The sequence below is a fragment of the Pyrgilauda ruficollis genome, unplaced genomic scaffold (assembly GCF_017590135.1).
Source record: "Pyrgilauda ruficollis isolate IOZ18807 unplaced genomic scaffold, ASM1759013v1 scaffold11, whole genome shotgun sequence".
In the NCBI taxonomy this organism is placed as follows: Eukaryota; Metazoa; Chordata; class Aves; order Passeriformes; family Passeridae; genus Pyrgilauda; species Pyrgilauda ruficollis.
This window is the reverse complement of record NW_024509210.1, coordinates 167,603-184,623: the sequence shown is the minus strand read 5'-3', so window position 1 is coordinate 184,623 and position 17,021 is coordinate 167,603. Positions and strand designations below refer to the sequence as shown.

Genomic DNA, 17,021 nt, shown 5'->3' with positions numbered 1-17,021 from the left:
AGCAGAGCTCGGGGCTGCCCTGGGAAGGAGCTGCAGCCCCTGGTGAGGTCTGACCTCAGTGTGCTCTGCTCCAGCTGAACAAACCAAATTCCCTCAGCCAGTCCCTGTGTGACCCTCCAGACCCTTCACCATCATCTCCTTTGAATCCTTTCTAACACCTATTAGATGCAGAACAGTATTAAGACATTATTACACTTAAAGAGTTGAGGCCAAAAGAGGAACACCAAGAATTAAGGCAGAATCCCTGGCAGTAATTTTACAGAAAACTCAATGATTAAACTTGAGCATCATGGGTAGTGCTGAAGTTTCCACTGCAGTGGAAAAAGTGCTGTGCTCACCTGATGAGCACGTGGGGACTGCCAGCAAAAAAGCAGGAGTGGTGCAAGAGAGGGCTGCAGGAGCTGGGTGAGAACCCTTGGATGTGTGACAAGTGCCTGCTTTCAGGCTAAACACCTACCTGAAGTATGTGCTGGTGGCAGCTGGCCCTGGATGAGGGCAGGGCACGGGGACACAGATTAGGAGCTGTGGCACAACAGCCTGACTGGAAAGGAGCTGGGAAGGGTGGCAGGCACCACACTGGATACGAGCCAGCAATGTGCTCTCCCTGCAAGGATGGAGAGCCCTGGCCTGGGCCACAGGAGCAGGCAAGGGGCACTGGCTGTTGTCACCCCCACCAAGGAAGGTGACATCTGGATGCTACGTCCAGTCTGGAATGCCTGGTGGGAGGGATGTGAAGATGGTGACATCCACAGAGGCTGATGAGCTGTCAGTGACCCTGCAGCAGGAGGTGGATGGAGCTGAGTTTACAGGGTCTGGCCATGCAGTGAACTTCAAGGGACTCTCCTTGATCCTGATGCCTTGAGAAGCTGACTTAGAACAGAGGCCAGACAGAGCTAAAGAATAAAGCAGGGATTTATTAAAAGGCCTCCATAGATCCACCTTGGGCAGCACAAGAGCCCAGCCAGGGCTGCACCCAAGATGAACCAAAATGGTCACAAAATGGACACCCAGTCACAGGGTCTCTCACTTTTATAAGTTCTGCTCCATTTGCATATTGGAGTTAATTGTCTAATTATACCTTCAGGTTATGAAGTCCCGTCCTGCTTGTTTTTCTTCTTCAATTCACAGTTTATCATCTTGGGCCTGAAATTTGGGTGGTTGTCCTTGGTTCCCAGCTAGAGAAGGAATTGTTTTGTCTCCCTACTCTGTGAACAGAGCTCACCATCCCATAATATGAAGCCTAGACTTCCACACTAAAGCAGCACAGAATCTGAAAAATATAAAAGCTAAACCTGAGGCATCAATCCTATTCAGTCTCTGCAGTGGTGGTGCTTCAGCAGGAGCTGCACATGACCCTCAGGAGGCTGGAGCACCTTGTAAGAAATATGGCAATGTCCTGCTCTTCAAGTGCTGCAGGACTCTTCTGGCTGCAGCCTTTGTCTTGCCCCTTCCAGTGCCTCCAGATGAGTGTGGCCAGAGCTGCTCTGCCCTTTCCCTGGAGTGTAGATTTCCATATTCAGTTTCCTCAGAAGGTGAAAGCCAGAGGTCTCTTGCTCAGCTTCAGTACCCCAAAAACAAAGTCACCTTTCACCTCCAAAAATCCAAATTACACACCCCTGTTCTACTGTGTGTTTATAGAAGTGGGACAAACTGACAAATCTAAGTGCATGCCTTGGACACATCTCAGGCCCATTCCAGGCTGACAAAGACACCTTTCCTTACTGACCTTTCACCACAATTTCCACAGCAAAACAATCTAGGAAAGAAGGGCAGGAGGCAGCCTCAGCCCTGGCACGGGTGATGGAGAGGGATAACTCTCCCTGTTGGCAGGACACTTGCAGGATAAGGCACTCAGGTACTCCTCATGCCTTCCTGTAAGGGTGTGAAGAACAAGGGTGTTGTGGTGGGCTGGCACAGCTCCATCCCCCAGCCCAAAGTGGGGCAGGTGGAGGGAACTGGGAGAGCAAAAGTGAAAAACTGGGTCAAGGGATAGACAAGGTATGGAGTGTTGCTATGGCAACTTGGCTGGGTCCCATCCCTGTGCTATGAGGAAAGGGAGCTCCATCCCAGCCTGACCCAGTACAGATGTTTTCAGGTTGTTGCCTGGGATTTAATCTCCATCTCGCATGTGGCATCTTTGTATAACAGGAAGCATCATCATTTCTAAACCACAACTATGGGAAATCCATTTTAGACTTTGATCTTTCCTTGCAATAACCTAATTATGTCTCTTGTAATAAATAAATAAAACCATCATTGAAATGGGAAGCTGGAAACTTTCTTCAGCAATACCAATTAAACCACTTTATCAACGGAAATCACCTCCAAACATCCACAGTCACTTGACTCTGCCTAAGCAATATTTAACCGGCCTCCACAAACAAATTCTGGGGAATTGCACTTTCTAAACTGTGCTGTCACCTAATGATTTATATGTTCTGTATCCCAGGGTGTTTACAGTTGCCACCCCACCCTGCAGCCAGCTCAAATAGGGCTGTCTCCAGAGGGGTGCAGAGCACTGCTCCGTGCACCAGCCGGGGTGAGAACCCATCCTCTGGCACTGCCACATCTCCATCTCCTCCAGGGTGGGCATCTCTTCCCTGCACTGCCCATCCTCTCCAAGGGCTGACACATCCCTGCCTCCTCCTGCAGGAGCTGTGCCACCTCTCAGCAGGGCTGGCTGCCTTCCCTTCTGGACAGGTGAGTGTGGGAAAGCATGGCTAGAGCCTGGACAGGTGAGTGTGGGAAAGCATTCTAAACGTGCCTGTGAATGGCACTTACCACTCATGGCACTTCCAGCCCGTGCTTGCCTCAGAACACGGGACCAAAATCTCATTTGCTGGGTTGGTTCTAGAGGCTGCTCCAGCCCAATTTTTCTTGTGGTGTCCAGTGTTATGGTTGTTGGAGGGAGCAATCCTGGCCAGACTTTCAGTACCTGTCTGTGATGCTTCCTGCCCACAACTGTGTGCAAAATCTGCTGTTCCCATCAGCCTCCCCCACCTCTTGTGGCAGCTGTAGTCTCCAGCACGTTGAGTGAGGGGTTTTTAAAGCTGTCTTAAACCCAGTATCGCTAAGGTATGTCCAGATCTGCTGGAAAATACATCTCTCCCCATTCTGCATATAGAATTGCACTTCAAAATGTCCTTCTCTGAATTAAATGTAATCAATTCTCGTCTTTTACACCATGATCAAGGAGAAGGGTAAGAGGTTAGAGATTTTCTTCTCATGATTTTATTTCTATTTAGGGAGGGAAGGCAGTGCTGGAATTTATTCATCCTCCCTCTCCCTCCTGGGGAGGTTTGGGCAGTGGTGTCAACAGGTGGTGCAAACAGCAGGGTGATGGGACAGAGCTGTCCCTTTCCTGGAAGAGAGACTGGAGCAGTGGCACTGCATGGTCACTGAGAGGACAAGCAACACTCTACATCCTCTGTGTATTGGAAGTGTTCAGTGGAGGTCTGAGCAACCTCAGGGGGTTGGAATGAGAGGGGCTTTAAGGTCCCTCCCAACCCAAACCATTCTGTGATTTTAACCTCTTGCAGTTCCCAGTGGTTTGTACAGCACCACAAGGGTTGTTTCCTCACCTCTTACAGGAATTCCTGAAAGTCTGCCCCACCTCCCTGGAAATATCCCTGCTGAGATGTGTTCCCTGAGCCACCCCGTGTGCATTAACGCTTTTAGGTGGTCATCCAGGCCACCAGACTGAGGCTGAGTCTGACCTGGGGCGTTTCCCTGCCCTCAGCTCTCCTTGCCCTGCTCTCCCTGGCACTGACTCTGTGGGTGTGTTGTTCCAGGCACAGCGAGGATGTGGCTGGATCTAGCTCTGGTGTCCGTGTTCCTCGGGATGGCATATGGAGAATGCTTCTTGAACTCCCCAGCTCCTAAGAACCCAGAAGCAGGGATGAACATTGTGAGTATGATGGCATTGGAGAGGAGGTGGGAAGTGCCCAGGAAACAGCCACCATTAAATAATTACAATGAAATATCACATTCAGGGATTTCCTTGCAGGAGCCTTGAAAATAATATTATTTATGGGACTAAATCACACAGGGCTCCATTTTCTTCATGGTAGAAAAAAGCCCCTTCTTTATTCACATAACTCCTTTTTATACAGTTTTACAGACCTTGTGTGTGACTCTAATTGGTCAGTAGCTCTCTTGCCAATTACTTTATTGGTTATTAACAAATTGTTGTTCTGTATTGATTGGTCACTTAAACTCTCGGTGTGTACTTGCAGGGAAATTGTTTGTGAGAGATAGTTTTCACTGTGTAAAAACAATTTATACAGGTGCAAGTTATTTTTTACCCATAAATAGCTTGTTATGTTAACTAATTGCTCACCCCAGGATTGCTTTCACGTGGGAACTTGTAAAATCCTGGCTTTCACCAGGCCAGCCACTGATTCCAGGAGAGCAGGCTTGATTTTATGGAGCCTTTCTCTATGATTTTTCTACCTTACTGCAACAATTATTGGCTTTCTTCTTGTTGCAGAGTGAAATGGTCTCCTTCTGGGGGTACCCCAGCGAGGAGTATGACGTGGTGACAGAAGATGGCTACATCCTGCAGCTCAACAGAATTCCTCATGGGAGAGGAAATGCTGGGTGCCAAGGTAAAAATGATGCCACACACCTTGACCCACTCACTGGGACACCAGGGCTTGTGCAAGAGGGTTTTCAGGGTTCCCTGTGGCTTGGCATCTGTAGCATGAGTTTTGATGGATCAGAATTTGTCAGGAAGGCTGATCCCTTGCCAGGGATGTTTCCTCACCCTTCACGGGCCCCTGAGAACTGAATGCCAGGCTGCAATCCCTGGTGGCACACCTTGGGCTCTCTCCAGAGCCTGGCTCCCAAAATGTGCTCCTGCAGCCACTTGATGGAACAGCAGACTGGTTTGGTTTTCCCTGAGGAGCCTCCAGGGGATCCTCTTGTCCTGTGAGGAGGGTTAGATCCATGAAAATTGCATTTTTCCTATCACATCCCCAGGCTCCCCTGTGTTTGCCTACAGAGCTCCCTGGGCAGCCCAAGTTCTGCCAACACCTCCAGAGATTTTGGGGATGAAGTCCAAGATAATGGTGCAGCTTAGCAAAACTGCTTTTAAAATGAAATCTAGAGTAACACCGACACAGATTTTGGCTGCCATGGGGATAGCACTTCACAAACAGTCTCAAAAGGCAACAAAATCATTAAAAATAAGGAGAGCCATCATGCTGCCTGTCTTGCAGGTGTGAGACCCGTGGCACTTCTGCAGCATGGTCTCCTTTCAGAAGGCAGCAGCTGGCTCACCAACTTGCCCAACAGCAGCCTGGGCTTCATCCTGGCAGATGCTGGCTACGATGTCTGGATAGGAAACAGCAGAGGGAACACCTGGTCCAGGAGACACCAGGTCCTGATTACCACACAGGATGAATTCTGGGCTTTCAGGTAAATGGGTTTGAGGGTCTCAGAAACAGCTGAATTCTGTCAGAGTCACGCTGCCGTAGCTGGGGGATGAGTGAACCAGGCTGGACTGAAGCTCATCCAACTTATTGTGAGTGAAAACCCCACGGGAAAACTCAGTAGGATGAGGAAGTTTGTGGGCTGGCCCTGCCCTCCCTGCTAGTTTTGTGGTTTGCTGGTGGTGGCTGTGCATGTGCAGATGCTGCCCCTCTCAGCAGGACATCTCCTCTTCCTTCTGCAGCTTTGATGAGATGGCTAAATACGATCTGCCAGCTATGATCAGCTTTATTGAGCAGAAAACAGGACAGAAACAGCTCTATTATATTGGCCATTCCCAAGGCACCACGATAGGTGAGTGGGTCCTTCTGATGACAGCACAGGAAGTCTACATCTCCTCTCAGATTTGTAAAATTACTCACTGAAATTAAACCATGTGCATTAGTGTCTTTCTAGACTAAACCTTTTTTTTTTTTTTTTTTCTCCCTACTTTTTCCCCCCACCCAGGTTTTATAGCCTTTTCCACTATGCCCCAGCTGGCTCGGAAAATCAAGCTGTTCTTTGCTCTTTCACCTGTGACCACAGTGATATTTTCTCAGAGCCCGTTTAGAAAACTCTCATTCTTTTCTGACTCTGGGCTTAAGGTTGGTCTGCACTATGTTCTGCACAGCCAAAATGTTTTTCGTAGGGATTGTGAAATTATCTGTGGAGTATTTCAAGTCATTTACAGAGAGGGGAGCTCTGCGCTCTGTTTTATAATGAAGGAAAACACATCTCACTGCAGAACCTTTCAGTCCTGTCCTGAATTCACTCCCCAAAATGTTCTGGCAGAATTATTCCGGTGAATAAAACTGATGCAGAGGCTGTGAATTGAGCCCTAGAATTTAACACAAGAGCATTAATGGCTCTAAGAGATCATGCCCATAAGAAACAAGGAGCAGAATCATTTAATGGGGTGCAGGGGAGGCTTCACTATGGGCAGCCTTAACATGGGGATAAAATAGAAGTTGTAAAGTGCTGGTGCTTTGGGGAAAAGCATGACCAGACTTCCTATTTGACGAGCACATTTGGGATTTTACAGGAGCTGTTTGGCACCAGGGAGTTCCTGCCACACACTGCCCTGGGGGAGCTGGTCCTCTCCAGGTTCTGTGTCTGCTCCAAGGTCTGCAAGCGCATCCTGGCTACAGTTTTCGGGTTTAACTGGAAGAACACAAACATGGTACGTGGGAATCAATCTGCAGAGGGTCCTTCTGAAGGCCAAAGCCTTGGCAATGCCTTGTTTTGCAGAGCCAAGTGAATGCTGTGAAATGTGCTCGTGTCCTTGCAGAGCCGATTTGATGTGTACATGGGACACACCCCGGCGGGGTCCTCAGTCCAGAACATCATCCACTGGCTGCAGGTAAACCTTCCCAGCTTCCCTCCCGTGCCCAGCAGAGTGTCCCTGCTCCCTTGTGGGCAGCCTGCTGCGCTGCAAGACCTTGGCCAGGTCTTTGTGGGTTTTGTTTCCACCCCTCCGTAAAACGCTCAGCAGATTTTGGAGCCCCCAGAGGATGGATCTGTCAGGAGGAACACCTGGAGCTGCAGACCCTGCATCCACAGCAGGCACATTGCAGGGCTCTTGTTACAAACCAGCTCCAGCCCTGCAGCCCCAGTGCCATTAGTGGTCAGGCTGTGGCAGAGGTGCATCAGGACAGCAGCCAATTAAGCTTATTACTGATAAAGCTGATTATTTCTCCTTCTTCCCCTCGTGGGCATGAGAACAGTCACCACCAGGGCCCTCTGACACTGCAGTTGTGTTCTGCTGCGTCCCTTTTCTCTTCCCCAAGCAAAAAATTTGCACATTTTTTTGTAGATTGCAGGCTCAGCCCGTGTACATTCTCTGAGTTGTGTGCCACAGGCTGTACTCAGGGCACAGCTCCTTCCCTGTGTGGAATTCCTGCTCAGGGACCCCAGAAGAACTCTGTGGGGTTTGTAGCAAGAACACACACTCCATTTTCTGAAGTGCTGCTGCCCAGTGGAGGGATCAAGCCACCTTGACCTTGTATTGCTGATAGTCCTGTTCCAGTCAGACAAGAGATGTTCAGAGGCTCCTTCCATCTTCGTGCCATTTCAGGCCAATTCTCCAGCCCACAAGGAATACTTAGAGTTCTAAACCCATTTTCCAGAACATTTTCATTTCTTCCCATCCTGGTGTTATCCACAAACATTAGCAGCATAACCCCTGCCCATTTGTCCAAAATCACAACAATAATTACTTGTGCTGGATCTAGGGCCAAACCTGTGAGACACGCTTGGAAAATCCTGCCGGTTCAGTGGTGAAAACTAACTTTTGAGGGTTGGCTGCACCCCCAGAGAGCTGTGATTTCACTCAGATTTTACTGTGATTTCACTGCATGTCTGAATTTGCTGCAGGGAGTCCATGGTGGGGCACTGAGAGCTTTTGATGGTGGGCACGTGTACAACAGCCTTCACTACCGACAGGTGAGGTGCTTCCTTCCCTTTCCCTGCTCTCTTCCCATGCATGCCTGCTGTGTCTCCCCTTAATGCATTCCTCTCTTCACAAACTGGAAGTCAGGATCTCTGCCTGCAACAACAGCATTTTCCATTCTCAACTTTATTTTGCAAATAGCTTTTAGATGGAATAAAACACTTTAAATTAGATGCTTTCCACTTTCCATAGAAAAAGTCTCAAGTTACACCAGGGTGAATATTAGGAAAAATTTCTACTCTGAAATAGTGGTTAAATCTTGGAACAGAAAAAAAAAAGCTTCTTTCTTTCTTAAACAAAAAAAAAAATTGTTCAGAAAGCAGCATGCTTCTCAACTCGATTAATTACAGTGCACGTAATGAGAGCTGTTGTTGACAAATCACCTCGTGGCAAGTCCTCAGGGTGTGGAGGTGAAACAAACCCTCCAGAAACGTTTTAATTTCAAAAACCTGTTTCCAAACCCCTCCCTGCTGTCACTGAAGGAAGTGCTGGTGAAGTGTCACCACAAACCCAGCAGGGCTGGCTGGGAGGGCCTGTGGAGGTCAGGATGATCCAACAGCACAAAATGAGGGCAGCCAGAGTTCTGCCTCCTTATCCAAACCATCTGTAGAATCAGAACTAGAATTTCTAGCCGGGCAGAACAAATTCTCTAATTAATTTCAATTAATTTACTAAACTAGTTAATTATTAATCAATTAAATTAATTCGCTAAATCATAGCACGTCAGACTCTGCTGCGTCCCTACTGAAATTCCTCTCCTTTCCAGAAGAAAGGAGTTCCAGATTTCATTTCCCCCAGTTCCCAAAGACTAGCAACAGCTCAGTTTGTTGCAGGCCAGCAACATCTCCTCTTTGTGAAGCCCCTTTTCCCTCTCCTCTTTGTGAAGCCCCTTTTCCCTCTCCTCTTTGTGAATCCACATTTCCATGTCTTCTTTGTGAAGCCCCTTTTCTCTCTCCTCTTTGTGTAACCACTTTTCCATTCCCTCTTTGTGAAGACACTTTTCCATCTCTTCCTAAGAACTCTGTGGGGTTTGTAGCAAGAACACACACTCCATTTTCTGAAGTGCTGCTGCCCAGTGGAGGGATCAAGCCACCTTGACCTTGTATTGCTGATAGTCCTGTTCCAGTCAGACAAGAGATGTTCAGAGGCTCCTTCCATCTTCGTGCCATTTCAGGCCAATTCTCCAGCCCACAAGGAATACTTAGAGTTCTAAACCCATTTTCCAGAACATTTTCATTTCTTCCCATCCTGGTGTTATCCACAAACATTAGCAGCATAACCTCTGCCCATTTGTCCAAAATAACAACAATAATTACTTGTGCTGGATCTAGGGCCAAACCTGTGAGACACGCTTGGAAAATCCTGCCGGTTCAGTGGTGAAAACTAACTTTTGAGGGTTGGCTGCACCCCCAGAGAGCTGTGATTTCACTCAGATTTTACTGTGATTTCACTGCATGTCTGAATTTGCTGCAGGGAGTCCATGGTGGGGCACTGAGAGCTTTTGATGGTGGGCACGTGTACAACAGCCTTCACTACAGACAGGTGAGGTGCTTCCTTCCCTTTCCCTGCTCTCTTCCCATGCATGCCTGCTGTGTCTCCCCTTAATGCATTCCTCTCTTCACAAACTGGAAGTCAGGATCTCTGCCTGCAACAACAGCATTTTCCATTCTCAACTTTATTTTGCAAATAGCTTTTAGATGGAATAAAACACTTTAAATTAGATGCTTTCCACTTTCCATAGAAAAAGTCTCAAGTTACACCAGGGTGAATATTAGGAAAAATTTCTACTCTGAAATAGTGGTTAAATCTTGGAACAGAAAAAAAAAAGCTTCTTTCTTTCTTAAACAAAAAAAAAAATTGTTCAGAAAGCAGCATGCTTCTCAACTCGATTAATTACAGTGCACGTAATGAGAGCTGTTGTTGACAAATCACCTTGTGGCAAGTCCTCAGGGTGTGGAGGTGAAACAAACCCTCCAGAAACGTTTTAATTTCAAAAACCTGTTTCCAAACCCCTCCCTGCTGTCACTGAAGGAAGTGCTGGTGAAGTGTCACCACAAACCCAGCAGGGCTGGCTGGGAGGGCCTGTGGAGGTCAGGATGATCCAACAGCACAAAATGAGGGCAGCCAGAGTTCTGCCTCCTTATCCAAACCATCTGTAGAATCAGAACTAGAATTTCTAGCCGGGCAGAACAAATTCTCTAATTAATTTCAATTAATTAACTAAACTAGTTAATTATTAATCAATTAAATTAATTCGCTAAATCATAGCACGTCAGACTCTGCTGCGTCCCTACTGAAATTCCTCTCCTTTCCAGAAGAAAGGAGTTCCAGATTTCATTTCCCCCAGTTCCCAAAGACTAGCAACAGCGCACAGTTTGTTGCAGTCCAGCAACATCTCCTCTTTGTGAAGCCCCTTTTCCCTCTCCCCTTCGTGAAGCCCCTTTTCCCTCTGCTCTTTGTGAATCCACATTTCCATGTCTTCTTTGTGAAGCCCCTTTTCTCTCTCCTCTTTGTGTAACCACTTTTCCATTCCCTCTTTGTGAAGACACTTTTCCATCTCTTCCTTGTGACACCACTTTTCCACCTGCTCCTTATGAAGCCCCTTTTCCCTCTCCCCTTTGTGAAGCCCCTTTTCCACCTCTTCCATGCGAAGCCCCTTTTCCACATCCTCCTGGTGACACCACTTTTCCATCTGCTCCTTGTGAAGCCCCTTTTCCCTCTCCTCTTTTAAAGCCACCTTTCCATCTCCTCCCTGTGAAACAACTTTTCCCTCTCCTCCTTGTGACGCCCCTTTTCCATCTGTCTCCTCCTTGTGAATCCCCTTTTCCATCTATCTCCTCTTTGTGAAGCCCCTTTTCCCTCTCCTCTTTGTGAAGGCCCTTTTCCTTCTCCTCTTTTAAAGCCACTTTTCCATCTCCTCCCTGTGAAACAACTTTTCCCTCTCCTCCTTGTGAAGTCCCTTTTCCATCTATCTCCTCCTTGTGAAGCCCCTTTTCCCTCTCCTCCTTGTGAAGCCCCTTTTCCCTCTCCTCCTCGTGAATCCCCTTTTCCATCTCCTCCTTGTGAATCCCTTTTTCCCTCTCCTCAGCCCGGCGCTCCGTTCTACGACGTGCAGACCATGGAGGTGCCCACGGCCATCTGGAACGCGGGCCAGGACTGCCTGGCCGACCCCCGGGACACCGCCCTCCTCCTCCCCCAGGTCAAGAACCTGGTGCACCACAAGCTGATCCCTCACTGGAACCACATGGATTTTGTGCTGGGCCTCGATGCCACCGAGGTTTTGTACCGGGAAATCCTTGACATCATGAAGAAGCATCCCTAAAATGCTGGTTCTGCTTGATATGATTTTTTTTTTTTTTTTCAGTGCTGACTCTAGAGGATTTTGAAATTTCTCTCTGTTTGGACCACATGAATGCAGTTGATTAAAATGTTCTGCTTTTAACTGGAGCACAGGGTGGGGAGAGGAACCTTCACGATATTCCTGGCTGGCACTGCATTGCCTTTCTTTTTCCACTTGCTTTCCTTCTTTTTCCTTCATTTTTTGGTTTTGTTTGTTTTGGAGTTTTTTTGTTTTGTTTTTTTGTTTGTTTGTTTTGGTTTCTTTTTGGGTTTTTTTTTTTTGTTTGTTTGTTTTTTTGGGGGGTTCTGTTTTGAGGTTTTTGTTTTTGGAGGATTTTTTGTGCCTTCATCAGTGACACAAAGCTCATTGTTGCTGTCTCAGGTCTGCCACTGCTGCGCCTAAAACCATCAAGGTGGATCAGAAAGAGATCCAACAGATCTGTGGTGAAAAACACCAGAATTAGGATCCCAGAATGGTTTGGGTGGGAAGGACCTTAAAGCCCATCCACCTTCCACCGTCCCAGGTGGCTCCAAACCCTGTCCAGCCTGGCCTTGGGCACTGCCATGGATCCAGGGGCAGCCACAGCTGCTCTGGGCACCCTGTGCCAGGGCCTGCCCACCCTGCCAGGGAACAATTCCTGATTCCCAATATCCCATCCATCCCTGCCCTCTGGCCGTGGGAAGCCATTCCCTGTGTCCTGTCCCTCCATCCCTTGTAAATAGTTTCTTTCCATCTTTCTCCCTCCAGGTTCTGGAAGGACATCTCCCTAGGGAAAAAACATTCCTAGTGGTTTTGAATTCAATAAAAATTGTAATTAATCCCATTTTTAATGTGGCTGGGTTTGGGCATTATTTTTTTCCTTTGAGTGGCTGAGAGGTGAGAAATTAATAAATCCTGAAGAGAAATTACCAGCCAGGCAGCCCAGTGTGTGACTCTGGTGGAGAATGTGTAAAATCCAAATAAAAAGGGGCTTAGGGCATTCACAAAGTGCTTATCTTAGGGTTTATCTGAGAGGTTTGGGGAATGAGGCTGAGCAGTGATCTCAGAGGTGCCGTGATGTGCTGATGGTTATTTTCTTTAGCCTGAAGGAAGGGCAGTTATTTTACAGCAATAAAAATTTTGGCTGTTTCTGTCAGCCAAAATCCCGAGGCCCATCAGAAAATCTCGATAAAGAAGAATCAGCTTCTTTCAGGGAGGGAGAATCCAGCTGTGAGGCAAAGCAATATTTTGTGGGGAAATTACTCAAAATCGTGCACTGGAGTATGATCAGATTTTCAGTCTGTCAGGCTTCCTTTAAAATTCCCTTGAAGAGCTGCATTGCCCAGAAAAGCAGAGTAGATCAGTCAGAGGCTTGGGGGAGGACAGGAAATAAATTTGGGGGAGAGCAGCCATTCCAAGGGTTGCTGTGGGTTTACATATTATATTATATTATATTATTCCTATTATATTACGTTATTCCTATTATATTATTATTATTATACAATATATAATATATTGAACATTATATAATATATTGAACGTAATATAATATAATAATATATAATATAATATAATAATATATATTGTTATATTCTATTATTTCTGTTGCTGGTGTATTACTATATATCAGAATTCCTGGCTATAATTTGCTTGGCTGGTTGTCCTTGTGCTGGCCTTGCTGACCCCTGCAGTGGCCTTTGGGGAGAACCTTCCCAGGGTGACTGAGCCATGATGTGTTTGCTCCCCTGCTGCTTCCCTCACCGTCCTGTCCTAATCCCTTCTCCTCTGAAGGGCAAAGCCAGCAAGCAAAATGAGAATTTAATGGCATTTGTTTATGAAAAGAAGCTTGCATTCGTTACAGTTTCCTGGAGTGTCACGAAGCCACGTTGGTTTCAGTAAAGAATTCATTATTTAGTTCCTTTTTTCACCCCTTTTTTTTCCTAAGTATGTAGCTTCAGCCTCATTCCAAGAAGCTTTCTGTAAAATTGTCTTTTTAGGTAATGCTCTTCTCCTAATCTGTTTATTCAGTTTCTTCAAGACCATCCATTTCCAGTAAATACTCTTCTCTCTGCTAAGAAAATTGCTTGTAAATTTTATCGGGTGATCAGATTATTGGATTTGGATATTGTTTGCTTTTCTGTCTTTAAGAGATTCTCTAAGCATCTTTCTGTAGTACAAATTCTTCCTTAAGCTAATCCTGTTTAAACACTTTTTTTTTTTTTATAAAGTCTCTTGCCAGTTCTGCAGAAACAATTTGCCTAAAGCAAAAAAAAAAAAAAAAAAATTTAAAATTCGGCTTCACTTCACTGGTATTTTGCCATGGGGCAAAAGGGCATTTCCTTGATTGCTTTGTCTCTTTTTCCTGTGCCTAAATATTTTCTTTCCCTTTCAAAGCCCTGAAACAAGGCTGTGACCCAAATCCTGGCTGAAATGAAAATAAATCAGCTGCCAGCAGCGGGAGACATTTGCAGATGAGACTCGTGGCACATGGCAGGGCCCAGAAGGTGTAGAAATAAATGAGTGAAGAACCCCCAAATCATCCCTTGGGGTCAGGAGGGTACAGAGGGGACACCCCAGGGTGACACAGCAATCCCCAATGGGCACCCAAGCAGCTGGGAAGCACCAAAGATCCCAAATTCCCAGTCAGGGTTTTCCTGTGTGCTGTTTTCCATCAGTGCCTGGCACCCCGAAGGTCCCATCCCAGCTGGAGGGGGCCCTGACCTGTCCCCACCACTGCTCCTGTGACAGGTCCTGTGCCACTGCCACCACGGGATGCCACCCTGCTCCCACCCAGTCTGGCCTGTTGTCCCTTGCTGGGAGCACTGGGAAGGCACCAGGGACCTCAGGGGACATTGGCACTGCCCTGAGGCCACCACCACCCTGCAGAGGGAGAGGACATTCCATGCCCTCTGCCATTCCATGAGGACATTCTGTGTCCCCTGTCGTCCCAATGCCCCCTGTCATTCCATGACCCCTGTCATCCCATGAAGACATTACGCGTCCCCTGTCATTCCATGTCCCCTGTTATCCCATGCCCCCTGTCATTCTGTGCCCTCTGTCATTCCATGAGGACATCCCATCATTCCATCTCCCCTGTCATTCCATGCCCCCTGTCATTCCATGAGGACATTCTGTGTCCTCTGTCGTCCCAATGGCCCCTGTTATCCCATGCCCCCTGTTATCCCATGCCCCCTGTTATCCCATGCTCCCTCTCATTCCATGAGGACATTCTGTGTCCCCTGTCATTCTGTGTCCCCTGTCATTCCATGCCCCCTGTTATCCCATGCCTCCTGTCATTCCACGAGGTCATCACATGCCCCCTGTCACTCCATGTCCTCTGTCACTCCTTGCCCCCTGTCCTTCCCTGCTGTCCTGGTGGGAAAGGGTCACTGGAGTTGTGCCATGCCAGACTCCCCAGCCTGCTGAGTCAGCACGTTTGTCCCTTGGCTGGCAGGCAAACACGTCCCCAAATTAAAGGCTAAATAAACAAACAAACAAACAAACAAACAAAGAGCCTTTTGCCAGCTCGTGGGCTCCTGGGAGAGCAGGGTTTGGTGTGGCACCAGCGACAGCCAGACCTGCTGGCCCTTGGCTGCTGAGCTCCTCTGATTCCGTGAGCAGGTTGACTCTTGTGTGAAAAGGTTGGGAAGCAACATAAAACAGTGGCCAGGACTCCAGGTCCTCACAGTTTTGTGGGTGGAATAGCAGGAGCCCGGCTTTCTTTCACATGGAAAAGGTGCTTGAAGGTGTTGTTGAAGGTGCAGCCCTAAACACAGGCGTGACCCACCCTCACCAGTGCCAGCGTTGTGTTGCAAATCGCTGGCAACAGCCTCCAGCCCCGTGTGCCAACTCCCTACTTCTGTCAACCTGTCATTAACCAATCTATTGACAGACTGGCTTCAATCCTTCTCCTTTCCCTCTCCAGATGCAGGTCAGGGCTTGGAATATCTTTGAGGAGCCCTAGGTGGGCTCAGTGCTCATGGCTGCTGCTGGTGGCACCACCAGATGCCTTCCTCAGGAGGATCGATGCCCTGAGCCCAGCTTTGCAGCCCCACAAGCTGCTCAGCTGACGTCAGTTTGGGTTAGAGAGCAACGCTTTATCCTTTAAACATATTTATCTGTCTATTAAAAGGCGGGGGATGCGGAGGTTGCAAATTAATCCCACTGAGGTTTAATCCTCCCAGACCGTCAGCATTTTTATTTTCTTTGGATTGGAGGTCCTGAAACCTTCTGCTGTGGGTGTCTTCTGCCACGTGCAGGGACTTGCAGGCAGAATCCTGCGCAGCTCCACAAACAGCTGCTGGCCAGCACATGTAACAGACGTTTATTCTGTTTATTGCTTATTATTTATGACAGAGGTGGGTCTGTCGTAAACAATATGCCATAAACAGAATAAGTGAATCCCATGTGATAAATAGATGGGGCTGCTAGGCTGGGCACGAGCATGCCCACCACACCTGCTGGCTGGGCAGTCATCAGGGAGCTGGGGAGATGCTGGTGTCTGTTCCTTGGAAAACCTTGAGCTGCTGTTTCTCATCATCCACCCGGTCAGGTTTTCACACTGAGGTTTTTCTCCAGAGTCCTGGAGCTGCTGACAAGGTAGAAATAGCTGAGTCCTGGTCACTGGGCCACACCAAGGCTGCCCTGTTGATGCAGATGATCTTTCTGGTGCCAACCTCTGGCAATACTCTGCCATTCCCATCCCTGGCAAGGTGAAAGGCACCTGCAGAGGACTCATCCATCCTGGTGCTGGGCTGCTCTGCTCCTACAAGCTGGCAGATGAATGGCTTTGGGGATTGCAGGGGTTTTCTCTAGTAGCCCTGCTGATAAGGTGGAACCCAGAAAGTGAGATGCTCAGCTTTGCCAGATGTCCACAGAACCTGAAACTAAGTCATGGCACTACCAATTCCTGCCCCGTTCAATGCAGCACAAATGTAGGGGACAAAAATACTGTAACTTTGATTCCAGAGAGTCAGTAACGAGTTAACCTCTCCAGGATAAACAGAGTGGCTGAAATTTACTCCTGTAGTCATAACTTTCTTTTTCATTTCAACAGTAAGGAGCTAAACAGGATGAGCAAGAAAAGCTTGGCAAGAAACCATGTGATTGGAGAGGGATAGCTGGGTGGATTTGTGAGGTGAGAAAGGGCTCAGCCTCTCCTTGCACATTTCATCACCAGCAAATCACCAGGTTTGAACTCCACTCTCTGCAGTGAGGAGGATCTGGTGAGGAGAATCTCCTGCCTCTCTGCCCTTTGCCAGCTGTGCCCGGCTCAGAGCCCCCTGGCCAGATGTGGCCTCTTTCCACCAGTGGCTCACTCTCCTCCCCTCCTGTGCCTAAACCCACAAACCACAGCACGAGCTCGATTCCTGGAGTAAAGTTTCACTCTTGGATTGCTCTGAGCCTGCAAAAGCTGGAAAGGAAACCCCAACACAGCAAATCTCCTGCAAGCCAAGGGCTGGAGCTTGGCTGTGATGCAAGACTTTATTGCAATCTCTACAGACGCAGAGGGCAGGCAGAAATCACAGCATTGCATTGAAAAGCCTTAAATCAGTGTGGAACAGGGGGACAGGGGACATTTTTAAGTGGGGCATCCCTCACACAAACCCAAGGCACCCTCTCCATCCTGGGGCAGCACATGGATGGATGGATGGATGGATGGATGGATGGATGGATGGATGGATGGATGGATGGATAGATGGATGGATGGATGGGTTAATGGATTCTTGGATTCATGGATGGATTCATGGATTCATGGATTCATGGATGGGTTGATGGAGGTAT

General features: G+C 47.8%; 1 protein-coding gene across 1 annotated transcript; it reads left to right on the top strand.

Moving 5' to 3' along the window:
• The first annotated feature begins 3,184 nt into the window (after positions 1–3,184).
• LOC121358257 (lipase member K-like) lies at positions 3,185–11,240 on the top strand. The gene is made up of 11 exons (XM_041476324.1): positions 3,185–3,200; positions 3,792–3,907; positions 4,490–4,607; positions 5,220–5,418; positions 5,675–5,784; positions 5,938–6,074; positions 6,512–6,649; positions 6,758–6,829; positions 7,843–7,911; positions 9,392–9,460; positions 11,007–11,240. Exons 1-11 carry the CDS (start codon positions 3,185–3,187, stop codon positions 11,238–11,240), a joined length of 1,278 nt encoding a protein of 425 aa, XP_041332258.1.
• Positions 11,241–17,021: the final 5,781 nt, after the last annotated feature.

Excerpts from the sequence above, each read along its gene's own strand:
- LOC121358257 (XM_041476324.1), top strand. Across the intron at positions 6,830-7,842 it reads ACATCATCCACTGGCTGCAG|GGAGTCCATGGTGGGGCACT; the intron begins GTAAACCTTCCC and ends AATTTGCTGCAG. Across the intron at positions 7,912-9,391 it reads ACAGCCTTCACTACCGACAG|GGAGTCCATGGTGGGGCACT; the intron begins GTGAGGTGCTTC and ends AATTTGCTGCAG.